Here is a 27,381-nt window from a genome sequence, read left to right on the forward strand (position 1 = left end):
CTGAGGGAGAATATATTATCAGCTTCCTCTTTCACCAAAACTATGATATCACAGTACATGTATTAATTCAGTACATATTCAAGTTTTAGATAGTGATCAAAAAAAACTATTATAATTCTTTTTGTTGTGAATAATGACTTGGAGAAAGAGATTGGAATAAAGATCCCTTTACTCCATCATCCTTTTTTGTTTGTTGTTTTAAGACAGGGTCTCATGTAGCTCATGCTGGCATCAAACACAATCTTCCTGCCTCAGCCACCTGAGTGTGAGAACAGGTGTGCATAACCATATTGGGCCCATTCTACTATCTTTTACCAGAAGTATCCATTTGAACTTTACATATAATTCATCTCATTATAAAGCATATGATGTCCATATCATTCTTTTTAATGTATAAACCCATAGACGTTTCCAATTTTCCTCTTTTCTTTTGTGCTAGTCCTAGGGCTTGAACTCAGGGCCTATGTACTGTCTCTTGAGTTTTTGTGCTCAAGGCAAGTAGTCTTCTACCATTTGAGCCATAGCTCTGTTTCCAGTTTTGTTTTGTTTTGTTTTTTGGTAGTTAATGGGAGATAAGGGTCTCAGAGGCTTATCCAGGGCTGGCATTGAAGTGGGAACATCAGATCCCAGTCTCCTGAGTAGCTAGAATTACAGGTATGAACCCCTGGCCCCTGGCTCAGTTTTCCTATCTCATAGGTTAAGATTAGGAGGATTTCAGTTCAAGGCCAGACTGGGTATATATACAAGACCTCTTTGCAACTAATAGTTTGGCGCAGAGGATTGTGTCTGTCATCTTACTTGCACAAGAAGCTGGGATTAGAAGGTCTAAGTTCCAGGCCAGCCCAGGCAGAAAAGTTTGCAAGACTCAGTCTCAAGGAAAAGAAGCTGGGGCTGAGAATATGGCCTAGTGGTAAAGTGCTCGCCTCGTATACATGAAGCCCTGAGTTCAATTCCTCAGCACCATGTATATAGAAAAAGCCAGAAGTGGCGCTGTGGCTCAAGTGGTAGAGTGCTAGCCTTGCGCAGAAAGAAGCCAGGGACAGTGTCAGGCCCTGAGTCCATGCCCCAGGACTGGCAACAAAAACAAAACAAACAAAATCAAGGAAAAGAAGCTGAGCATTGTGGTGTAAGCCTGTCATCCCAGCTATGGTAGGGAATCTAAAATAGGTGGATCATAGCCTGGCCTGGGTAGGAATAAGAACCTAGCTCAAAATATAACCAGCAAAATCAGAGCAGGAGGTTAACTTCAATGCTAAGAATGTCTACCTAACAAGTGTGAGGTGCTGAGTTCAAACCCCAGTACCAAAACATATTTTTTTCCTCTCTGAGGATGTGGCTCAGTGCTAGAGCATGTGTAAACCTCCTGACTAGCTAGGATAATACAGGATAATAGGTGCACATGACGGCATGTAACTCTCTGTTGAGAAGGGGCGTCTCTCAAATGTTTCTGCCCCAGCTGGCTTCTAACCATAATCTTTTCAAACTTAGTCTCCCAAGCAGCTAGGTTTATAGGCATGAGCCACAGACACCCAGCTGAGAAATGTATTTTTTAAGGTCTGGGAAAACGGAAGTTAAAACACACTGTTTTTAAATGTCATATATATATATGACACAAATATAACATATGTATACATATATAAATATGCAGTTTGGGATTTTTTTTTAGTGCTGAGGAGGGTGCCCTAGGACCTTGGGCATGCCAGGTGAGTGTTATATAACTGAGATACATCTCCTAGCCCTCAACTATCATAGATGAATTTGTATTACAAGCACTATACTAATCACTTGTTCTCTGAATTCACAGAAGATAGAGAAAACAGCCTTCAAGAGAATTCACTAGGCCTGTGCCAAAAAGATTGATCAGATAACCTCCGGAGACCCCTCCCCACAATCTATAAGCCCTAACACAGTATTTCCTGCACTAAGAATTATTGACAGTTCAGCTTAGGAACTTGGCCAAAGACAAAATCCTCAGAATTTCATGTCATTGAGCACAAACACTATTTCCCTGGGTCACATTCTCAAAAATTTTAATGGCTCAGTGTACTGGGAAAATATCTAAAACATTAGATTTCCTGTGATCTAAGGTACTGTTCAGTTTTACTCTTCCTCCTTACTCTACCAGCCTTTTCCCCAAATGTCGTTTATGGGGGCTGGGGATATAGCCTAGTGGCAAGAGTGCCTGCCTCGGATACACGAGGCCCTAGGTTCGATTCCCCAGCACCACATATACAGAAAACGGCCAGAAGCGGCGCTGTGGCTCAAGTGGCGGAGTGCTAGCCTTGAGTGGGAAGAAGCCAGGGACAGTGCTCAGGCCCGGAGTCCAAGGCCCAGGACTGGCCAAAAACAAAAAAAACAAAAAAAACCCCAAATGTCGTTTATGTATGAGTACTCACTTTTACATCTTACATTACACCACTGTTGCTCTTGGAACACCTCTCCTACTCCCCTCTACTTTTCTCAAATCTTCATTTCCAAGAATAAATCTATGTCACAAAGGTCCCACATGAGCTTTAGAACTATTATTCCTAGAGCCTAGGTACTATTCTAGTTCTTAGAACTATTTCTAGAATTACAGGCTCATGCCTGTAATCCTAGCTACTCACGAGACTGAGATCTGAGATCATGGTTCAAAAATCAGCCTGGGGGTTGCTGGGGGTATGGTCTAGTGGCAAGGGTGCTTGTCTCATATACATGAGGCCCTGGGTTCAATTCCCCAGCACCACATATACAGAAAACGGCCAGAAGTGGTGCTGTGGCTCAAGTGGCAGAGTGCTAGCCTTGAGCAAAAAGAAGCCAAGGACAGTGCTCAGGCCCTGAGTCCAAGCCCCAGGACTGGCAAAAAAAAAAAAAAAAAAATCAGCCTGGACTGGAAAATCCATAAGGCTCTTAATCACCAAAAGACTCAAAGTGGGGCAGTGATGAAAGTGGTAGAGCACTAGCCTTGAGCAAAAAGGTCAGGGAGAGAGCCCAGGTCCTGAGTTCAAGCCTCATGGATGACAAAATAAACAAACCAAAGACTATTCCTAAGTTTTAAAACTCAGTGGAAAAAGTCATTGCCTAGCATAAGTGAAGCTCTAGCTTTGATTGCTAGTACCAAACTTATTCTTGTGTGTGTGTGTGTGTGTGTGTGTGTGTGTGTGAGAGAGAGAGAGAGAGAGTGCAGGTGGGTGTGTCACTATTGGGGCTTGCTTGAACTTATGGTCTGGACACTGTCCCTTCCTGCTCAAAGCTGGTGCTCTACCACTTGAGCTACAGCTCCACTTCTAGCTTCTTGCTAATTAATTGGAGATAAGAGTCTCAAGGACTTTTCTGCCTGGGTTAGCTTCAAACCTTGATCTCAGGGTGCAGCCTCCTGAGTGGCTAAGATTACAGGAATGAGCCACCAGTGCCTGGCATAAACCATTTTTGTGTGTTGTGTGTGCCAGACCTGGGGTTGAACTCAGGGGCCTGGGCTCTGTCCCTGACCTTCTTTTTGCTCAAGGCTACTGCTCTACCACTTGTGCCACTGCTCCACTTCCAGTTTTTAGTGGTTAATTGAATAGAAACATCTCATGGACTTTCTGCCTGGACTGGCTTCAAACTGTGATCTCAGCCTCCCGAGTAGCTAGGCTTGAGTTACCAGTGCCTGGTATAAGCTTATTTTTAACTTTGATTAGTTTTCTTCTAGGAAGCTCATCTAAGAAAGCTATCTGAAGGGCATGCAAATGAAAAAGGATGTTCTCTGTGACACAATTTTGTCAGTCATGGGGCTTTAACTCAGGACCTCAGTGCTGTCCCTAAGCTCTTTTGCTTGAGGATAGTGCTCTACACTTTGAGCAACAGTTCCACTTCTGGTTTTTTGAGTGGTTAATTGGAGATAAGAGTCTAATGGGGGCTTTTCTGCCCAGATACTCAGATCTCAGCCTCCTGAGTAGCTAGGATTACATGTGTGAGCCCCTGGCACCTGGCCATGTGGCACTATATGTATTTTTTTTTATCTTGAAGGACTTTAAGCACATAAAAATTGACTAATAAAATGAGCCCCCATGTATTCAACATTTAGGTGCAACAATTTATCACTACCTTTGTTCCAGTATGTACAAATATAAACCATCACAAACATATTGTATGGTGGCTAAAGAATGTCCTTCAAAAATATATGTTGAGGTGCTGAAACTTGGGACCATGACTATGACCTTAACTTTGAAACAGTCACTGCCAATGTTAAAGGTCACATAGAGTAGGTGGGCCCTCTATCATCCTAAGAAGAGTGTTGTAAGAAATCTGGCACCCTGAACTCAATGCCAATTCACAAATAATAAGATCAGGGCCTTGGAGAAAAGGAAATAAAGGTTTCTTAATTCTGCCAGGCAAAATGAAGACTTCAAGCTGCTATCACAGAAAGAAGCACTGTCCTAGAGAGAGGTAAGTAGGATAGTTTTACAGAAAATCCCAGGGGCCTGGGAATATGGCCTAGTGGCAAGAGTGCTTGCCTTGTATACATGAAGCCCTGGGTTCAATTCCCCAGCACCACATATATAGAAAATGGCCAGAAGTGGTGTTGTGGCTCAAGTGGCAGAGTGCTAGCCTTGAGCAAAAAGAAGCCAGGGACAGTGCTCAGGCCTGGCAAAAAAACAAAAACCAAAAAACCCAGAAAATCCCAGGGACACGAGCTTGATTTCAGGCTGGATGGTGGCCTTGGGCTCCCTTAATACTTGATGTGCTGGCATTAGTCTCCAGAGTTGTATTCCATCCTGTCCCAAATGTTCTTTCACTCCTGTAGCCTACCAGATAAGGAATATAGTGACCTTGACTGGAGTTGTAAAGACATTCTTCAATTCCCTCACTTGGAGAATGGTGGTGGGTGGTATGAGAACAGATAGGAGAGTGAGATAGAAAAGAAAATAGCTATCTTTTAAAATCTCTGAAAACATCTTAAGTTAAAACTACAATTGGGTGAGCACATGTAGGTGTTTGTTCCTGTCGTAAGACAAGACACATGAAGACAGATACATGCAGGGGAGACAGATGTAAAGACACACAGGGAGGGTGTCATGTGATTGGACTGGAGCTATAACACTGTAAGCCAAAGAAAGGCTGAAGTACCAGAAGCTAAGAAACAAGGCCTGGAACAGATTTTTCCTCAGAGCCCCTAGTAGCAACCAACCCTAGCAACACTTTTGATATTGAATTCCTAGCCTCCAGAACTATATAAAGATACATTTCTTTGGTTTAAGTCATGAAGTCTGTGTTACTTTTATTACAAAATACACTGAGATATGATGAGCACTCTATTAGTGTGGGGACACAATGCATTAGATAGTGTGGGGACACAATGCATTATCAGTTAAATTTTCATGTATTGTCACAGCCTTGATTACTGTGTATACCGAAGTCAGAGTTTCTTATATCCTCCATGGTGGCCAGTGCTGCTGACTGATGAAATCACAATGTTTTTGCCCAAAATGTTGAAGTAAATATGAATAAAAGCAAAAAGATTTTGACACAAATCCTTTTAATAACATATTTTGATGAAGATTTCATGTTGAAATAAATATATTGTTAAGAATCATGTAAGAACATTTCATTATAGTTTCTAAGAAAGGGTTGAGACTACTATTCCCTCTGCAGAAATGTTATGCACAGATGCAAAATGATCGAAGGCTGATACAATAATGAACCTCAAGTGAGTGGCATAGCCATCGCGGGCCTGTAGGGGGAAAAAAAAATCAATAGAGATGTTTTCGATGCTTATAGTTAACTGTTAATAAGAAGCTAGTAGAAGAAAGGTTTGATGAAGACTATTATTCTAAATATATATCAGTATATAAGATAAAATATTATCAGAAGATGAGCCAGCCACATAGAACAGTTGTTCTGGTGTCCAGTCTCAGGATATGTCTTGGTCTTATGAAAAAGAGCAAGAGGCATACAAATCACAACTGTGTATTTCTGGTGCTTTTTTTTCTTTTTGGTAGGTTCTGGGGCTTGAAGTCAGGGTCTAGGCACTATCCCCGAGCTTCTTTTGCACAAGGCTAGCGCTTTACCACTCAAGCCACTGTTCTGTTTCCTGCTTTTCCTAGATAGTTTTATTGGAGATAAGAGTCTCATGTACTTTTCTGTTCAGACTGGCTTTGAACCTTGGTCCTCAGGTCTCAGTCTTCTGAGTGGCTAGGATTACAGGTGGCATGAGCCACCAGTGCCTGGCTTCTGAGTGTTTTTTTTTTTAAATTTATTTATTAATTAAACACAAATTTTTTGACAAGGTGTTGTGCAAAAAGGGTACAGTTACATAGTAGGGAAGTGTGTACATTTCTTGTGATATCTTACACCCTGTTTTTCTTTCCCTTCCCTAGGTCAGGTAGACATATATACAATACACAATGTACCAAGAAGGCTTCTGAGTTTTTAAGTGTCGACTTAAAGAACTTCTCAAAAAGGGGAGTAAGGGGAAGGAAAGGGATAGAGGTTGTTCTATATACATTGTATACGTGTGTAGAAATGTCATAAAGAACTCCCCCTTGTATAACTAATGCATGGCAATTTAAAAATACTTAGGCAATTCTAAAAAAAAATTCTCATAAGAGGTTTTCCCTAGTTAATTATGCTTTGATCCACTTCCCTGTACAAGGCAATACTTTTTTTTTAAATAATTTCTCTAGAAAGCAATCTGGCAATATATGTAGAAAGCTATGTGAAGTCTTTATATCCTTGTTTCAATAAGCTCATTCTATGATTTTTTTTTCTTTCTCTGGTTCCAAGGCTTGAACTCAGGACCGTGGCACTGTCTCTGAGCTTTTGCACTAAAGGCTAGTACTCTACCACTTTGAGCCATAGCAGCACTTTGGCTTCTCTGGTGGTGGTTAACTGCAGATAAAAGTCTCATAGACTTTCATGCTAGGAGCTGGCTATGAATTGTGATCATCCGATATCAGCCTCCTGAGTAGCTAGGATTACAGGCATGAGTCACTGGTGCCTGGCCATTCAATGATATTTAATCTTTGAAAACAATCAAAAGGGTAAAATCCAGGTAGCAAGAATATGCAAAAAATGTCTTTCATCAATTACTTACATTGACAGGAAAGCAAAAGGAAATTAGCTTATACAAATGCAAATGGGAAAATGTTATCCTTAACTATAATTAAAAAGTTTACAATATAGTATTAAATGTAAAAAGAAAACACAAAATTGTCTATACATTCTAATTATATCTATGTGATGTATATGGTCAACAATTACAAGGAAATGAGTTGTGACCAAGTCATGAAATTATGTGTGATTTCCAGGTGCTGCTGATTCCCCCATACTACTTATAGAAATATTAACATCCCCCCAGTCTTCAATGAGTTCTGAAACAAAATCCAAAAGTTTACTAATCACAAGCCATAGGTAAAGATGGAAAAAAGAAGAAAGGTAAAATTCAGCAGAATTCATCATTTTTCCTGGGGACCACTAGTGTCACAGTCATTAAGTGAATTCAGTGAGAGAAAGAGAACTCATACAATTCAAAACTTGTATAAGGGCTGGGAATATGGCCTAGTGGCAAGAGTGTTTGCCTTTTATACATGATGCCCTGGGTTCAATTCCCCAGAACCACACATATAGAAAACAGCCAGAGGTGGCGCTGTGGCTCAAGTGGTTGAGCAAAAAGAAGCCAAGGACAGTACTCAGGCCCTGAGTCCAAGGCCCCAGGACTGACAATAAAAAACAAAACTTGTATAAAATTTTTCAAAACACTGATTTCATAGCAATCCCTAGAAAGACATGTAGAAGCAAACTTAATAGATAAGTATATCAACTCTCATTTAAAGAGACCTTAGTTAAACAAACACTGCCACCTTAAAAAAATACATATTCAATCAGTTTCCTTTCCTGTGTCTGTGTAAAACCAGGGTGTGACAAACTGGGACAGAGGAACTCCTGATGAAGCAGCAGCTTCCTCATCAAAGGCCATTCATTCCACTTGACATGCAAAGCCCAATGGAATGTAGTGGAAAAACGCTGGTTCTCTTTCCACTTCAGCTCCCTTTAGCTTAGTTGTTGCTGATCCCATGCTCTAGTTCCCCTTATATGAATCTCCCTTGTCCTTTCATGCTTAAATTAGCACCCAGTTTTGACATCTCAACCTTTTTTTCAATTCCTAGCCTGAAAGGCCTACTGAATAAAAGAAAGCAAAGCAAGGCAAAAAAGTACTTCCAAACAAATGAATAAGCAACATAAAACATAAAACAAATAAATGAATTCTGTTTTACCCTTGGAGGCACACTCTCCACATTAGCTAATAATATTATTGACAATAACCTACCTAATGGTTGATTTGGTACAAAGCCTCCAATACTGTTTGTTTATTCTGGAGGGTAAGTTTAAAATCTAAATACATTGTGCTTGCCAAAGAAAATATTTGGCTCTACAAAGAAAATTACTTACCACAACTTGTTCATTCTGAAGCTGTCCTTCTGTGTGCATTAAATCTAAAATACAAATTTAACAGACATAAATTGAGTTCAAGTTCCAGAAACCAGCACAAAAAATAATTGTCTATTTTAATATTGGAACTACTTTCTCTCAGTCCCACTCTCACCACTCCTCCTCTTGGTCTTCTTCCTTTTCTTCTTTGAGACTGAGTTTTGCAACATAATCCAGAATGATTCTGAAACTTACTATGTGGCTCAAGCTGGCCTTGAATTTAAAATTTTCAACCTTCCTCCTAAAGCTGAGATTACAGGTGTGAATCATCCACAACCAGCCATATATATTTTTTCTTTTTAAACTGAATATATTGAGTTGGTTGTTCTGTAAAATAGTATATGCTATTGTCATCTTACCTCTTCACAATTCATTTAATTATATCCTCTATCCTCTGTATTTCTTTTGTTGTTGTTGTTGTTTTTGCTAGTCCTGAGGCTTGGACTCCTGGCCTGAGCACTACCCCTGGCTCCTTTTCGCTCAAGGCTAGCACTCTACCACTTAAGCCACAGCACCACTTCTAGCTTTTTTCTTTTTATGTGGTGCTGAGGAATTGAACCCAGGACTGCATGCATGCAAGGCAAGCACTCTACTGCTAAACCATATTCCCAGCCCCCTCCTCTATATTTCTTATACATTGGAAATTAGAGAGATAAGGTTTGATTACATTTATCAGCTATTTGGTGCTCTCTGGTTGTCTTATTCCTCATGAATAATAAAATGATTTGGAAATGTGTTTATGAGCCAGGCTTGCTGACTGGTAGACATCAAGAGTGACTAGGCGTGAACTAGCTTTATCAGTATCCATAGAGGATCAGGTAAGGATAAGGTAAGGATAAGTCACCCACCTGGGCTTATACTCTTGATGGCTGTCATTAACAGCAAAGCATAGGAAGAAGGCTGGAGTTCCCACTATTCAGTGGAAGCCTCCATTGAAATGCTCTGTGTTCCTTCATTCTTTCTACTATGCCTGATTTCATTGAGTCCTGAGCCTTCATTCACTGCTCCTAGTCAGTGAGATAGTGGAGGAAGTCTGTAGGTAAAAGGAGAGTCCACATAGCTTGGTGGGATATGAGAAAGTACCTAGAATCCAACCACTCTGGATAGAGATGATTATGTAATCACTCATATGTTCTGGCTCATGTATCTGTTGCATTCAAGTTCTAGACCTTTCTGGAAAACTGGTTTATGTCTTGTTGATATTTTCCTTGGCAATTACGTTATAGCCTAATCCATTTAGTTATAAAAGTTGCTGCTTTCCCTCTATCAAAATATATATGGATCACACATTTGCTCGTTTTCTCTTTTTTGTTTAATTTTTTTAAACAAAATTAGGCTTATGCCTCTTTTTTACTCTTTTACTACTAACTTCATGATTTCGGAAAGAAAGGATAGGCAGTATTTTTATGTTTAACTAGAGGCTACTGATCCTGTGGATGTTATTTAAATAGTACCATTAAGGGCTGGGAATATGGCCTAGTGGCAAGAGTGTTTGCCTCGTATACATGAAGCCCTGGGTTTGATTCCTTAGCACCACATATATAGAAAATGGCCAGAAGTGGCAGAATGCTAGCTTTGAGCAAAAAGAAGCCAGGGACAGTGCTCAGGCCCTGAGTTCAAGCCCCAGGACTGCCCCCCCCCCCACAAAAATACCATTAATCAGGAAGGAAAGAAGATAAGAAATGAATATCTGTTATTTGTCATATGCCACCCACTAGATCATAAAAGCCTTAAATGCAGGTATCAATTCAATTTTCTTGATAAGGATTCTAAAATTCAGAAAAATGATGTAATATGTTAATTATTCCATTAGCAGTGAGTGGAGAAGTCTGTCAGCCAGCCTGGGTTTTCAAGGCCCTAACAGTGTCACAAGAATCATTAGTCACCCTTAATTCACCAACATGCAGCTAGATGAGTAACACAAGCAGAGAACAACTCACCACTTGCCTGTGCTCAGAACAAGGCTCTGAAGCAAGCACATACCTTTCTCTATCCACAGCTCAAAACCAGTTGGCTCTTTAGATGTGGTCTTTTCAATCCTCAGGGTCTGCACTGACATTGTCAATAAGCAAAACAAATGAAGTGTTAATTGGCTGATTCTCTTTTGGCTTCCCTAGGCCTCCCTAAGTTTCTTCCCTCTACCTGAGTCTGCCACTCATTAGTGGGACTACACAGAGGACTAGGACAGGGAATTCATGTCCAGGAAGTACCTACCCTGTTTCTACACAAATCTTTGAGATAAAATGCAGTTGTATAATAATTACAATCTTACCAATGTTTGAGATCATAAAACACAAAGCTAGCAATGTTTTTTGGTGTGTGTATGTGTGTGTGTGTGTGTTACTAGGATTTGAACTCAGGGCATCATATTTGTTAGCCAAAACTGAGTCATGCCCCAGACCTTTTGCTTTAGTTACTTTCTGGTTATACTCTTGTTTTTGCCTGAGTCCCACATCAGCATAGCTGGGATTACAGATGCATTCCACCACATTCATTTTCTGAGATGGGTCTAACTTTTTGCGCAGTTGACCCGAACTGCAATCCTCTTGATCTCCACCTTCCAAGTAGCTGAGATTATAGGCATGTGATACCATATCTGGCCCAGGAGTGTGTTTTTTATAATTTTGTTATCCAAAATGTTCCACATTCTGGTAATTATGCTATTGGTGGTCTTGGTCATAAACCTTTATGGAGAACCTGCTATGAATCAGGCATAGTTATTCATTCACTTTTAACTATATTTACTCTACTGCTGAGGACACAGGCTTACAGAAACCAGGAAGGGTGTCCAAAGAGGCAAGGAAAGGAAGTACCAGAACTGGAATTCACACTGACTCCCGAGCCTCTGTGACTGCAGTCATCTTCCTTTTACACTAGTTTCTTCTTCACTTTTCCTGCCAGGCCTATTTCTTCAGATCCATTCTTCCTCTTCTCTGCCAGTCTCTGTGCCCAAGGAGCAGATTCTTGGTGAGCACATCTCCTGGGTTTACTTACCCACAGGCCAGTGGGAGACCCAGGAGGAGCTGGAGGCAGAGGTGAGAATAGGCTATTTGCCTCCACTCCTCTGCTTCCATGCCATGTCTTTCACATTGGTCACTCCTTCATCACCACAGCTCCAGCAGAGCAGCCTTTTTTGTACTGGCTCCAATAACACTATTTCCTTTCCTTTTCTCAGGGCAATGATGACTTCTGGCTATAGCAAACCTCATCACCCCTTGTTTGCTCCCATAGCTTGGACCATAATTTTGTAAGAAGAACCATCAATAAAGCCCGTTACTGTTACCATTGGAAATATACTGTTACCTGCCATAATTTGATATACTATCCTAAAATAAACAGACAGGGGAGTCAGGCATGGTTGTACATGCCTGTAATCTCAGCATTCAGGAAGGCAGAGGCAAGAGGATGGTAAGTTCAAGTCCAGCCTGAATTGCCTAGCAAGCCTCTATCTAAGAAAAGCAAGCAAAAAAACAATAAATAAACACAGACAGGATTGGAATGATATTCCAGTGGGAGATTCTACTACTAATCTCCAGGAAAATGTCATAAGAAGAAGAATCAAAGCTATGCAAGTTGATTAATCACTATTATCAGATTTTCAGCAATAATTTGAGAGAATGCCAGACTAAATGAATCTAGCATAAAGATGTCAGGAACCTAGTGTTCTGGCAAGTCAGTTTCTTATACTCATAATGAGGTATTTTGCCAAACACTTTCATGTAGTAAATTGCATGGAAATTATTACATGTCTTGGAAGGGTTTCAACTTTGAGTTTCAGAGAGGCTAATGGTGCTGAAGGCAGTTAACTCGTAAGTCCCACCCTCCCATTCCAGCAATAAAACTGGATTCCAAGCTATAAAGAAAACCTAATGTTGTGCCAAAAGTTTACATATGTGTCCTGTGCCTATGGGTTCATTAAAGAATAGTAAAAATCAGTGTATGGTTTGCTTACCTAAGTAAGATTGAATTACAAGCCTTTCAATCTTTACATGTTTGTGAAAACAAATAATGAACTCCTGGGGAAACATTCCTGTGGTGGTCCAAAATGTTTCTGGATTCCTATCATTAATAATAATGAAAAAGAAAAAAGGAACAGGTAAATATAAAAGTTTGGTCATAAAATTCAAATGGGTATTAGAAAATGATTATTCATATTTGCAATCCCTTTCTGTCAGTCCTGCTAATTTCTTTCCAACTTTAATATAATTAGTACTATTTTTTTTTACAACCACTACCAGATAGTCTCTTCTAAAACACAGGAACTTAATCGATGTCACTCATCTCTAAAAGCCTTCAGTGGTCCCTTACTGCCTATAAATCCATGCTCCTCAGTAAGGCACTGAGGGCTGTATTCTGGCTTCATCATTAAAGTATACTGATTCCCATCACTGGAGTCACAGGGGACCACTGAAAATTCTGCAAACACATCATGCAGTCTTACGCTTCTCTACCCTAGCTAATGACATTCTCTTGACCCTTATAAAAGTTTACTCACCGTTTAGTCCCTTCTCTCTACCAGGAATCAGAACCACTTCCTCTCTCCTTTGCACTACAATCACACTCAGTATCCACCCATACACTGATCCCTGAGTTCTTATAGCTCCTTGCAAGATGCTGGGCACTCAGAGCTCTTTCTTATCTTTCTGTCCCTATTAACTATTATAATAGTTGACCCATATACTATGTGAATGATGTTTTGGAAAATAAGGATATAAGAAAAAAATTTTAAATGCAGTCAATTGTAAGTCATATATATACAGAGAGAATATGTGTACATAAATTTGTGTGTACACATAGATATGAGACATACAGTATATTTAGTATGCAATATAGTATGTATACACACATACTATATATATATATATATATATATGTTATTATAGAGTAGTTTTCATCTTGTTGTTTCTTTTTGCCAGTACTGGGATGCAAACTCTGGGCTTAGACACTGTCCCTGAGGTCCTTTTAGCTCAAGGTTAGCCCTCTACTGCTTAAGCCAAAGTGCCAATTCTGGCTTTTTCTGTGATTAATAGGAGGGCCTAGGGTCTGGGCTCTGTCCCAGAGCCTCTCTGTGCTCAAGGCTAGCACTCTACCTCTTCAGCCATAGCACCACTTCCAGCCTTTTCTGTTTATGTGGTACTGAGGAATTGAACCTAGGGCTTCATACATGCTAGGCAAGCATTCTACCACGAAGTTACATTCCCAGCTTTAGCAACTAACCTTGGAAGAAAAAATAAAGTTGTTAGGATTTGGTCCTGGTCCATAGGCTTCACAATAGAACCTAAAAATTACAAGATCTCTACCTTACAACTGGCTCTGCCTTCAATAATTAAATAGTATTTAACATATTTAGACTTCTTTTACCACAAGTTGCAAATAAAGGGTTTAGACAAGATGAACTTGTAAGTTCTTTTAGCTCTAAAATTATGTGATTCTATGATTCAAGCTCTGGTCATTTACATGAATATCAAGAAAGAGAACTGAACAGAAGAAGAAAATAGGCCAATACTGTTAAAGAGAGAGAGAGAGAGAGAGAAAGAGAGAAAGCTCTTGCACTATCCACTTTTTCTTGGAATTAAAAGTCTGAGAATAATATTTATCTCTAAAAAGAATAAGTTTAAGGCCAGTGAAAAATAGAAATTGTAAGGAGGTAAGAAATCCAGGAAGTAAACAATGGAGGAGGATATTGGAAAATGAAACATTCAGTTTAGCAAACAAGTTGCTTAGACCAGCAATGAGATAGGCAGATAGGAAGTTACATTGTTTATATCCCTATTTTCAAGAAAAATCTGGAATAAAACTAAGCCATATGTTAAAATTTACACTTCCATAAAATGAAGCTGTTGTTTGGGTTTTTGACTCATTAAACTCCTATTAAAAACAACAACAAACTATGTTTTTTTTAAACCCACTATTGTAAGGCCAGGTGTAGTGGCATAGGTCTGCAATCACAAGTACTCTGGAAACAGAAATTGGAGAATCGTGATTTGAAGTCAGTCTGGGCAAAAATCAGGAGGCCCTGAGGCAGCACAAGCTTATAAATTGAAACTATGCAGGAGGCAAAGGTAGGATGATTCTGGTCTGAGGTTGGCCAGACAAAATACCCGAGACCCTATCTACAAAATACTAATAGCGAAAAGGTCTGGGGGAAAAAAATATTGGAAAGCCAGCTGTGGTGGCCTATGTCTCTAATCCTAGCACTTGAGAAGTTGAGGACCCAATATTCTGAGTTCAAGACTAGCCTGGGCTATGCTATAAGGGTAGGGAAAGGAGCTCAGCATTATACTGCTTGCCTATCATGTGCAAGGACCTGGCTTCATTACTGAAACCATTTATTTATTTATTTTAATACTTACTTACTTATTGTCAAAGTGGTGTACAGAGGGGTTACAGTTTCATGCATAAGGCAGTGGGTACATTTCTTGTACAATTTGTTACCTCCTCCCTCATTTACCCCCTCCCCCTCCATCTTTCCCTCTCCCTCCATGAGTTGTTCAGTTGATTTACACCAAATGGTTTTGTAAGTATTGCTTTTGGAGTCATTTGTCTTTTTACCCTTTATCTCTTGATTTTGATATTCTCTTTCCCTTCCCTAGTTCTAATACCAGTGTATACAGTATCCAGGGTACTCAGATGAGATACAATGATAGCATGGGGACAACCATAGGAAGGGGAAACAAGAGGATCAACAACAAAAAAGCTACCATCTCACATGGCATGTTGAAAGTAATTACAACAGTGATACAACACTCGTTTCCATAACATGGAGTTCATTTCACTTAGCATCATCTTATGTGTTCATAAGGCCATAGCTACTGGGCTCTGGTGATCCTCTGCTGTGACTAGTCTAAACCTGTGCTAATTATTCCCTGAGGGAGACCATAGAGTCCATGTTTCTTTGGGTCTGGCTCACTTCACTTAGTATAATTTTTTCCAAGTCCTTCCATTTCCTTACGAATGAGGCAATGTCCATTTAAAAACAAAATCAATAAAGCAACAAAAACTCTCTACAAAACCCAAGAAACAAACAAAAAATAGAGGAAGAATGAACAAATGCAGTCATAGTATACAGTATATACTATGTGGAAAATAAACTATGCAACTTGTGGGCAGGGACTAGAGGGGGCAGCTAGGGGAAAGTGAAGGAAGGGGTGACATTGTCCAAAAAGAATTGTACTCACTATCTGACTTATGAAATGGTAACCCCTCTGTACAATACCTTAAAAATAAAAATAAAATTATATTTAAGAAAAAACCAAAAACTCGTATTGGCTGGAAAGATGTAGCTCAGTAGTAGAGTAGTTGTCATTCATGTGCATAGAAGCCCAGCGCTGTAGAAATAGTGCTAAGTAGTAGTAACAAAATAATGAAAACTTTAAACCTAATCATCAAAGAGATCAGCTCAGAAGTTACAGAGAAAAGGATCTAAAACTTAAATATTCACAACTGAATTCATTTTGGAAAGGACATCAAAAGTAGATAATATCAAGTTATCAAGTTCATCAAACACTTACTAAACTAAGCTTACTACCACCTGTGGAAAAGCCACACAGTCTCAGTAGCCTAGCAGTTCACTGACTTAAAGTACAACAATGTAGTAACTCTTACCCATCAATTATGTTTTCAGGTGGGTGCTTGTCATCACTGGATGTAGCTAAAATCACTTCAGACCCTTCAGAGCTCAAGCAGAGATCAACTTTTCTCATTTTTGTGTTTAGCCTGCCAATAAAAATTAACAAAAGCCAACTTCAGATTTCTCTAAACTTTAAGAGAAAAGAAAAACCTGTTGCCTAGTAATAGGTTTAACAACTAAACTATTCAACAAGTGGGAGGGACTCTAACTTGTTTTTCTTAGATAAATAAACTTCTGATATCTCCCAGGGATAATCTGTGAAATGTAACTATTTGCACTTCTCCGCTACACAACACAATTATTTGGATACCTGAACTGATACCATTTTTCAACATTTAAAATTAAAGGACATCATAATCAGGTGAAAAGTTAAAAATTAGTGGGTAAAATTTTTTTAACTTATAGGGTTTTTTGTTTGTTTGCTTTGTTTTTTATTGGTCATGTGAACTCAGGGCCTCAGTGCTGTCCCTGAGCCTTTTTGTTTTGAGCTATGGCTCAAAGTTCATAGCTCTGGTTCTGGTTTTCTGGTGGTTAATTGGAGGTAAGAGTCTTACTGACTTTCGTGTCTGGGCTGGCTTTGAACTGCAATCCTCAGATCTCTTGAGTAGCTAGTATTATAGGCGTTGAGCCACTGGCACCTGGCTTTATAGTTACATTTTTTTGAAATTAAAAGTAATCTGTAAGCTAAACATATTTTGTTCCTGTTTATCCAATTAAAGTGTCAAAAAATATAATTTCCCTTTTATTTATTTTTTGCCAGTCCTGGGGCTTGGACTCAGGGAGCTTTTTTCTCAAGGCTAGCACTCTGCCACGTGAGCTACAGTGCCACTTCTGGCCATTTTCTATATATGTGGTGCTGGAGAATTGAACCCAGGGCTTCATGTATACGAGGCAAGCACTCTTGCCACTAGGCCATATTCCCAGCCTACCTAATTTCCCTTTTTTTTTTTATTTATTTATTTTTTTTTTTGGCCAGTCCTGGGCCTTGGACTCAGGGCCTGAGCACCGTCCCTGGCTTCTTCCCGCTCAAGGCTAGCACTCTGCCACTTGAGCCACAGCGCCGCTTCTGGCCGTTTTCTGTATATGTGGTGCTGGGGAATCGAACCTAGGGCCTCGTGGATCCGAGGCAGGCACTCTTGCCACTAGGCTATATCCCCAGCCCCCTAATTTCCCTTTTTAAAAAAACTCTTATGAGACTTTTATTTTTATGGAGATAGGGCAAGGTCTTCCTTTGTTGCCTAGGGTAGTCTCAAGAATTAATAGGCTCGGCTGGGGATATGGCCTAGTGGCAAGAGCGCTTCCCTCGTATACATGAAGCCCTCGGTTCAATTCCCCAGCACCACATATACAGAAAATGGCCAGAAGTGGCACTGTGGCTCAAGTGGCAGAGTGCTAGCCTTGAGCAAAAAGAAGCCAGGGACAGTGCTCAGGCCCTGAGTCCAAGGCCCAGGACTGGCAAAAAAAGAAAAAAGAAAAAAGAATTACTGGGCTCAAATGATCTTCCTGCTTCATTCTTTCCAGTGGCTGGGACTACCTGTGAACTATCATACCTGACTATCATCATTATTTTTCCAGCAGAAATGTCAAACAAGAGACCTTTTACTTAGTTTTAAATTTCTAAATCATCAATCACTTAGGCTAGTGACTTACCTTTCTGTTGTATGTGAATATGTCAATAAAAATGATTCTGAAAAAATATTGTTGAGCTTGACTATGGGGCCTACAGGATAAAACAGAGGAGAAAAGAAAACTTAGTTCTCATCTACACTCACTTACTTGATCTGATGGTGACGATACTAAGTAATCAGAAAGCTTTATTACAAAAACAGAGTGTTGGGCTGGCAATGTGGCTTAGTGGTAGAGTGCTTGACTAGCCCTGGGCTCAAGTCCTCTGTACCACATAAACAGAAAAGGCCAGAGATGGTGCCACAGCGCTCAAATGGTAGAGTGCTAGCTAGCCTTGAGCAAGAGAAGCTCATGGACAGTGTTCAAGCTCCGGGACTGACAAAAAGAAAAGAAAAAAACAGAGTACTTAGAAAAAGAGAAAAAAAAAAAAGGAAAAAGAGGAAGGCTTCCAGTGGCACAGGATACCCTTCACATTGATCCCAGTTTAATGAAACTATGTCAAATATAAACAAAAAAAGTATAGAGAATATTACACATATCCAACAATTATGGCCCCATTGTCTAGACCTAATAATGTTAACATTCTGATATTTTTAACTTCAAGCATTTTATGTAAGGGAGAAATAAGTAGCTCTACATTAACCTCATACCTTTCGGGCTCAGATTCAAGTTGGTTTTGTTTTTTTTTTTTTTTTTTTTTGGCCAGTTCTGGGGCTTGGACTCAGGGCCTGAGCACTGTCGCTGGCTTCTTCTTGCTCAAGGCTAGCACTCTGCCACTTGAGCCACAGTGCCACTTCTGGCCATTTTCTGTATATGTGGTGCTGGGGAATCGAACCCAGGGCCTCATGTATACGAGGCAAGCACTCTTGCCACTAGGCCATATCCCCAGCCCACTCAAGTTTTTTGAAGATGATGAATGTTCTGAGTATTTTTATCCATAAACAATATGTACTACTCATTTTTTTTTTTTTTTTGCCAGTCCTGGGCTTGGACTCAGGGCCTGAGCACTGTCTCTGGCTTCTTTGCTCAAGGCTAGCACTCTGCCACTTGAGCCACAGCACCACTTCTGGCCGTTTTCTATATATGTAGTGCTGGGGAATCGAACCCAGTGCTTCATGTATGCGAGGCAAGCACCCTTGCCATTAGGCCATGTTCCCAGCTCATATGTACTATTCTTCTAGAACTTAGACTGGACATGATGGCACATGCCTAGAATTCCAGCTACTCAGAAAAAGGAGGCAGGAAGATCATAAATTTGAGGCTAGCTTGTGCAAATTAGGGAGGCCCTGTCTCAAATAAATAAATAGTTAATAGATGCAAAAAAACAGGTGCTTGCTTGTAGCATGTATAGCATGCATGAGGCCCTAAATTCAATGTCTAGTAGAAGGTTGGGAGAAGGGATTCAGGTCATTCCACAGTGTATACATCCTCCTGATACTTTTTTCATGTACTACCGTGTTTTTAAGAGATTATCATGTTGATATATCTATTTATTCATTTTAACTTCTATGTGGCATTTCTCCATTTCCTTAGAGATGGATATTTAGGTCTGTTTCCAATTCTTTGCTCTCATAAACATGTTTGTGGTAGACATCTTCATGGACATGTGCACACAGTTTTTTCCCCCCCAGAATATTAGTATGTGATAATCAGTATATTGAAATTAATGGAATTTACAAAAATGTATTTACATGTAAACAGAAATAAACAGATGATTTGTAACTGAGCTCTAGTCATTATCAGTGTCTGAATCACATTTCTTTCCTCGAATAGTTTTCTTTTCCAGCGTTGTGAAGTTTGTCCCAAATTTCTTTTGGCTCTGAAATGGTAGCTCCATTAAATTTCCACTGTACTTAAGAATATATGAATAGCCCAGCCTCCATCCTAAAGTGCTTGCCTAGCGTGCCTGAAGCCCTGGGTTCGATTCCTCAGTACCACATAAACAGAAAAAGCCGGAATGGCACTGTGGCTCAAGTGGCAGAGTGCTAGCCTTGAGCAAAAGAAGCTCAGAGACAGACCTTGAGTTCAAGCCCCAGGACTGGCAAACAAACAAAAACAAAATAAAAGAATCTCAGGCTGGAAAGTGTGTGGCTCAAGTAGTAGAGCTACATTCATGAACTAAGTCAGTCCCTAGTACCACCAAAAAAAAAAGTATATTTGCATATTTGAAGCAAAACTGCAGAAAGTTGGACTGTATACCCTTGTCATTAAGTGGTGAATTTTCTCTCCTAAATTATAATGAATTGCATTACTATCCACAGTGTATGAGACTTCTTGCTTCCTCATATTCTCACCAATTTGGTATGGATGAGTAGCAACTAGTGAAGAGTGATGAGGAACTTAAAATGATGATGAAATCAAAATGTCTCAGAGAAAATATTGTAATTAAATTTCTCAATTCACAGGTAACCTCAACCCTGTAAACTGACCTAAAGATAGGACTTTCTCTGGGCAATCTCAATTAGCACTCAAACCCCAAAGGCTAATGTTTTCACCCTAGAGACAACCCATTCTCAGTCTATTGAAAGTGTATTTGTAACAGGAACCTAAACTGTTTTTGCTGTTATCAATGAACTAAAGGCAAAGGAAAAGTCTGATATCTTTACTTCTATTTTCTGTTTGTCATTGTCCTAAGCCATTCCTTCTATAGTTGCTTTGCAATTACTTTGCGTTCCAGGAAAGACAGAACTGACCCATAACATCTTTATGACCAAGACTAAAATTACTCCTAAGGAACAGCACAGTCTTGCAGGATAGGTCACTCCCAAATGAGACAATTACCTATAATAATCAGGCTGCACCCTAGAATAGGAGAAATCATCTCACGGTCACCAGATTGCTGCCCTCAAGTGATAACATTTCTCCAGAATCTTGGGAGAACTATCACCAGGCACACCTGTAACATAGACTCTTAAACTATGCATACCTCTGTCTCCTGCCTCTAATTCTTCATCTAATGTCTGTACTCTGAAGATAAATGAACATTAAGTGCCATCTTCCCATGGTATACCTATGCTGTGTGATCTCCTTTCTCCACTTTTATTTCCTTACTAGTAAATTTGCTTATCATTTTCATCACTTTTGTGTCTTGACTTCTTAGTGCAGGACACATGGATTAAGGTTAACTGAGCTGACTCTCCTATCGTAGACCATTTAGGCTTCTATTGTTATTTTTTCTTTCTCTATCTCCTTCCTTCCTTCTTCCTTTCTCTTCTCTTTCTTTTCTTCTTTCTCCTATTGTTATTTTTCCTTCCTTCCTTCTTGAACTCCCCGGCCTGAGCTTTTTAGCTCAAGGCTATCACTCTACCACTTGAACCACAGCTCCACTTTGTTTTTTGGTGGTTAATTGAAGAGTCACAGATTTTCTTGCCCAGGCTGACTTCCAACTGAAATCCTCAAACCTCAGATTCCTGAGTAGCTAGGATTACAGGTGTGAGCCACTGGGGCCAGGCTATTTTCTTTTTCTATCCTTTGCCTATTTTTTTTTTAACTCGAGCTGCCTTTACATTACTTTTGAGCTTTTAGTTTTTATTTTTTTGCCCTTACTGAGACTTGAACTCAGTGCCTCTTGCTTTCAACCAGATTTCTGTGATGGATATATGGTTCTCTATCACTTGAGCCATGCCCCCACTTCAGGATTTTTGCTAGTTATTTCGAATAGGGGTATCACAGATTTGTCTGCCTGAGCTGGCTTTGAGCAATAGTTCTTAGACCTTAACCTCCTCAGTAGCTAGAATTATAGACAAACTAATTGCCCATACCTGATTCCTTTTCTTTTTGATTTATGTGGAACTTTAGAAAGAAAATATTCTAAACAAAAATCATTTGCTATTTGTGTTGAAACTATTTTATCTCTGTATGTGGTTTCATTGTTCTTTTTAACTTTGTTTATGGGTTATAAACAGGGTGGCCCCAAACTTGTAATTCTCCCACTACAGCCTTCTAATTCTGGCATTATAGGTGCACACAATAATGCCAGGTTTATGGGTTGGTTTTTGTTTCCTAAGCTTGATCTGTTACTGTATAATAACATGCAAATAGAAAAGGATACAAAAAAGCTCAATACATTTTCACCAAGTAAACACATCTAGGTACATTTAGGTAGCCTTTCTTATCCCCTTCACAAATATTCTCCCTTCCTACATGTAACCATAGCCCTTATTTCTAACACTGTAGATTTATTTTGCCCCAATCTTATATACATAGAATCACAGTTGATAATTATGTGCATCTGGCTTCTTTTCCCTCTCATCATGTTTGTGAAATTTATTAATGGTATCTGTAGCTGAGTTTGAATACAGCTTTGTACAGCTTCAACCCAGTTCTCAGGCAATGTAATATTTCTTTGATTTTTTTTTTTGCCAGTCCTGGGGCTTGAACTCAGGGCCTGAGCACTGTCCCTGGCTTTTTTTTTTTTCTCAAGGCTAGCACTCTACCACTTGAGCCACAGTGCCACTTTCAGCTTTTTCTATATATGTGGTGCTGAGGAATCGAACCCAGGGCTTCACGTATACAAGGCAAGCACTTTACCACTAGGTCATATTCCCAGCCCTTATTTCTTTGATTTTTAAAAGAAAGTCAGGTGCTGGTGGCTCAAACCTGTAATCCTAGCTAATCAAGCTAATCAGGAAGCTGAGATCTGAGGATCCCAGTTTGAAGCCAGCTCAGGCAGCGAAGTCCATGAGACTTTTATCTCCAATAAACTACTAAGAAAAAGGTGGAAGTGGCATGGTGGTTCAAGTGGTAGAATGCTAGCCTTGGGCACAAAGAGGCTCAGGGACAGCATGCAGGCCTCAAGTTCAAGCCACAAGACTAGCAAAAAAGAAAAAAGGTTTGTCTTGGGTACATAAGACATCCAAGCCAGATGAAAGAATTGATCTTTTTAGTTGTCTGAAATAAGAAAAAAACTATTTAAAACTACAACATGGATAACCTTAGCATAATTCCTAGTTAGGAACTGATTTGCCTCTCATCCTAGGCAGCAGATAAAGGAAAGGATATGTTCTCCGCAGGGGTAAAAAATGATCTATTCTAGTCTCTTTTCTTTTTGCATGGATGTCTAGGTGTTTGAACTCAGGGCCTCAAACTTGGTAGAAAGGCTCTCTACTTGAGCCTAATGTGGCTTGAGCCACACTTTCGGCTATTCTACTGCTTTTTTAAATACAATATACAACTAAGTCATAGAAGCAGATCTATAGACAATCCAGGTATTGGAATTGCTCAGGTGCTAACCTATACTAGCAGATGTATAAAGACAAGTACCATGAATCTGTTAGAGAATTTACAGGAAAGATGGACCAAATGGGTGACCAAAAAGGGCATTTTATAGTAAAGAAATGAAAGCTCGAAAAGAACACAATGGAAATCCTAGAACTAAAACATATAGTACCTAAAATTTGAAAAAAAAATCACTAGTTGGGCTTAACACCAGATATAAGACCTAGCATGATAAAGGATCAGTGAACTTAAGAAAAAATAGGTCAAGGGTTGGGGTGCATTTCAGTGGTAGAGTACTTATACTTATACCTGAGAGGCCCTAGGTTAGATTCTTAACAGAAGGGGGAAAAAGTGAGCAAAGCATCAGCTATGGTGAAATAATATAAAACTAGTTTGAGATACATGTAACTGAAGTCCCAGGAGGAAAAGAAACGAGCAAGCTAAAAAGATGGGTTGCAATGAATAAGATATAAAGATAATAATAAAAGTCCATACTGGCTACAAAAACGGTATCATGCATGGATTGGCCTATATCAGCTGTTATCTATTGCCTGCAAGTCAAATTTAACCTGCCATCTGCTTCTGTATGACCATAAATAAAGTTTTATTAAAACATAACCATGCTAATTTGTTTATTCATTGTCTAGGGCTGGCTGTTTTGGTGCTACACCAATCCAAAAATAACCCCAAAACCTGCTGACCTTTAATATTTATCTAAATTTACTGGTTTGGTTGCTGATGATGTCAAGGTAAGGCAACAGTGCATATGTACTATACTAGCCCTTAAAAGTAAAGGATTTTGGGGCTGGGGATATAGCCTAGTGGCAAGAGTGCCTGCCTCGGATACACGAGGCCCTAGGTTCGATTCCCCAGCACCACATATACAGAAAACGGCCAGAAGCGGCGCTGTGGCTCAAGTGGCAGAGTGCTAGCCTTGAGCGGGAAGAAGCCAGGGACAGTGCTCAGGCCCTGAGTCCAAGGCCCAGGACTGGCCAAAAAAAAAAAAAACTATAAAAGTAAAGGATTTTATCTTAGATTATATTAAGAGTTGGGCTCAGGGTGTAGAGTTGTACAGTGCATGCCTAGCTTTGCATGTGCGTATGCACGCGCGCGCACACACACACGCAGTTAAGGAATTACAAGGTCCTCTCAATTTGCACTGTCCCTGAGCTTCTTTTGTTCAAGGCTAGCACTCTACCACTTGAGCCACAGTGCAACTTCTGGCTTTTTCTGTTTATGTGGTACTGAGGAATTGAACCCAGGGCTTCATGCTAGGCTAGCAGTCTACCAGTAAGCCACATCCCAGCACCACCCCACCCCCAATTTTTTTTTTTAACACTAAGGCCCTTTGAACTAAGGATCAGGCAATGTATTTGTAATTCAAAAATGAATACAACGTATGACTGAGAATTGGTTGTCTTCAAACTGAAAAAGGATGAATGTTCATCTAATACAACACACGGTGTGCTAACACTGTGTGATCCACATTTTTTTTTTGTTGTATCTTTTTTTTTTTTTAATTGACAGTCCTCACTGATCCTGCCTTCATGAATGGCCAAGACCAGAAGAAAAGGGAGGGGGACCAGCCGGCGCAGAGGATGGGGTCATCTCCACAACATTCCATTTACACACAGAACTAAACAGAAAAGCACAGAGTGTGATCCACATTTAGAATACTGTGTTCTAGTATGTTTTCAGTAGGACACTGTCAGTTTGATATTGTTCCAAGGAGACTGCAAAGTTTCATCATGGGAGCTAGAGATATAGCTCAGTGGCTGAACACCTGCTTAGTGTGCCTGAGGCCTCATGTTCAAGGGGGTGGGGTGGGGGGGGCTCATGTGGAAAAAACTGAAAAAGGTTTGAATCTTTTCAAGAAAAAAAATGGTAGGAGAAAACTTCTAATTTAATATCAGTTGTACTTACAAATGGAAAAAGGATTAGAATTTTCCTTTCTACAACTCCAAGAGAGTTAACTAGACTCAACAAATACACATTTTAGACTGTGAAAACATCAGAGAAGAACTAGAAGCAAAGTAAAGGTTTTAATCTTTTCCTCCCCTAAAAGTTCCAACAGAGAAAGCCAAAGAAAGAATTTCTGTACTGGAGATTGTTTCAGGCTTAATCAAATTCTTAGAAAGGTAGATTGGGAATAGATACTTCAGGTTAAAAGCCAGGTTAAAGGGGTGAGGGGAGCGAATGTACCTGTTATCCTAACTACCTGGGAGGCTGAGTCAGGAGGATCCTCTCAGGCTCAGAAGCTCTGTAGAGCCTGGGCAATATAACAAGACTCTAGCTTTTCAGAAAGAGAGAGAAAAATAACTAAAAATAAAAACATAGGTTAAAGACAATGGGCTTTACAATCAGTCTGGGGGCTAATTTGTTCCCAAGAGTACATTTGATAGTATCTGTATAGTCTTAACTGTCGTAACTGGAGGAGGTGCTACATATACCACCATATAGAGAAGATGCATCACAAAAAAAATTCAGATGGAAATACTGAGGCTTCAACTCAGGGCTTCCAGCCCTTTTCAAGGCTATGACTCTACCACTTGAGCCACATCAACTTTTTGCTGGTTAATTGGAGATAAAAATCTCTTGGATTTGTATGCCCAGGCTGGCTTCAAATTCTACTTTTGCTATTGCTATCTGGATTGTCTCAAGACAGATAACTATTATAAAGTAAGATTCTATTTCTCTCCTGGACAGAAGTGTACAAAGAGAATTAAATTAACATATATATATATATGAGTTACATTTTAGGGAAATGTATGTTGTATTTATGTGTGGTACATGAACAGCATAGTAGCATAGGGTACCCTTTAAATATATAGTTCTTTTATTACCTTTTTTTTTTCAAACCAGGGTTTGAACTGGGAGTCTAGTGTTCTTGCTCAGGGCTGGCACTACCACCTGAATCACACCTCTAGTCTAGTATTTTACTGGTTTATTATAAATGGAGTCTCTTAGATTTTTCTGACTCAGCTGGCCACAAACCATGATCCTCCAGGTCTCAGCCTCCTGAGTGGCAAGGTTTAAAGACTTGAAAAGCCCATTTTACCTCGTTTTAAAGTTATCGAAGATGTCGGAGAGAAGGAAACAAGTGCTTTATTCATTACACATTTCATACCTTCTACAGCCACCAGTTATCTTTCCTTCCCTGCTGGATAGAATTACTTGAGGAAGAAAGGGCAGAGGCTGGATTTTCTTCAGAGTTCTTTTGTCGAAATTAATGAGAAAGAGACAAACGAATTCTAAGGAAACCCACTGAACAACTCCGCAGACAACAGTTTCCCTCCAAAGTCCTTCCTAAGGTTCTTTGCTCTAAATAGATATTCCCTGGGAACCTCAGTTTACCTAAAGCAATGTGCTCTAGGATGCCACCTTTTTTTTTTTTTTTAATACAATGTCTGACTTGGACGTCGATGTTTTTATTAACTGGGGGCCACTGGTTTCATCTCCAGTTCACGTGCCTTTCTGGAAATCGCCCAGGTTCAAACCCTGGGTTGCCCTTCCTCTCATTCAGAACCAAACCCCCTCCTTCCCCCTTGGCTCTGGCGCTCTTAAAATTGCAGCACTACAGACGCGCGCGATCCCGATCCTCCCACATCCACCCAGGACTTGGGTGTAAAGTAGAAAAGGCTCGGCCTCTCCCAGCCCGGGCGGTAGACGGAGAGCCGGGGTGCCCGCCCGCCCCACCCTCTCCTCGCTCCAGCAGAAGCTCATCTCCCAAGTCCCACGCTGCTCTGCAGGGCAGCCTCCGCCTACCCCGCAGTGATTTAAAGGGGGCTGAAGGCACCCGCGTCAACATTCAACGTAATTTGTAACTCTCCGGGCTAAGACGACGTGGCGTGCGGGCAGGCGCGTTCACTTCGCTGTGCTATTGTTTACCCGGGTCGAGGGGGGCTCAGAGGCTGGTGGGGAAGCCCCAGTGTCTCCGGGACCGACGAGAGGGCGCTGCGCACGCCCTTTCGCGGCGGCCCTCACCCGGAGGCTCCGGTGCGAGGCCGGCGGTTCCCCCACCCCGCACCGCGCCTCAGCCCTCAAGCCCTCCTCTCACTCCCCCTTCCCACCCGCAACCCTCCCACTCCACCCCCGCCCCCGCGCGCCGGCCCACTCCGCCCACTGGCCCGCTCGCCTGGGTACCTCGGGGCGTGGGGACCGTCGGCTCGGGATCCACGCCACCCCCAGCCGTGCGCCGGGCCCCGCCCCCTCGCTGGGCGGGGTGGGGGGGAGGGAAGGGTCGTGGAATTCCCGGGCGCGCGCACAGCGATCTCCAGGTTCTAAGGCCCCGCTCCCCTCGCCCCCGCCCCCGCCCTCGACCCGCTGCGCGACCACGCCCACGCCTTTCCACTGGCCCACCAACCCTCCCCCAGCCCTGCAGGCTCACAGGGCCCAGGATCCGCCCTCGCGCGCGGGCACGCACGCGCAGTGCCCTAGCCCGGAGGGCTCCCGCCTCGCTC

General features: G+C 40.8%; 1 protein-coding gene across 7 annotated transcripts; it reads right to left on the minus strand.

Moving 5' to 3' along the window:
- Positions 1–4,665: 4,665 nt before the first annotated feature.
- Hspb11 (heat shock protein family B (small) member 11) lies at positions 4,666–27,212 on the minus strand. Of its 7 annotated transcripts, none has more exons than XM_048351372.1 (7): positions 27,065–27,212; positions 17,729–17,789; positions 16,054–16,164; positions 12,401–12,507; positions 10,432–10,500; positions 8,410–8,453; positions 4,666–5,692 (listed from the first exon to the last, which is right to left on the minus strand). In XM_048351372.1, the coding sequence occupies exons 3-7, from the start codon at positions 16,149–16,151 to the stop codon at positions 5,579–5,581; spliced, it is 432 nt and encodes a 143-aa protein (XP_048207329.1). In that variant the 5' UTR covers positions 16,152–16,164; positions 17,729–17,789; positions 27,065–27,212; the 3' UTR covers positions 4,666–5,578. The 7 variants fall into 7 exon arrangements, with proteins under 7 accessions (XP_048207329.1, XP_048207331.1, XP_048207332.1 ...); XM_048351374.1 differs by having other exon boundaries at positions 17,729–17,798; XM_048351375.1 differs by lacking the exon at positions 17,729–17,789 and adding an exon at positions 26,078–26,135.
- Positions 27,213–27,381: the final 169 nt, after the last annotated feature.

Source organism: Perognathus longimembris, chromosome 7 (genome assembly GCF_023159225.1).
Source record: "Perognathus longimembris pacificus isolate PPM17 chromosome 7, ASM2315922v1, whole genome shotgun sequence".
NCBI lineage: Eukaryota > Metazoa > Chordata > Mammalia > Rodentia > Heteromyidae > Perognathus > Perognathus longimembris.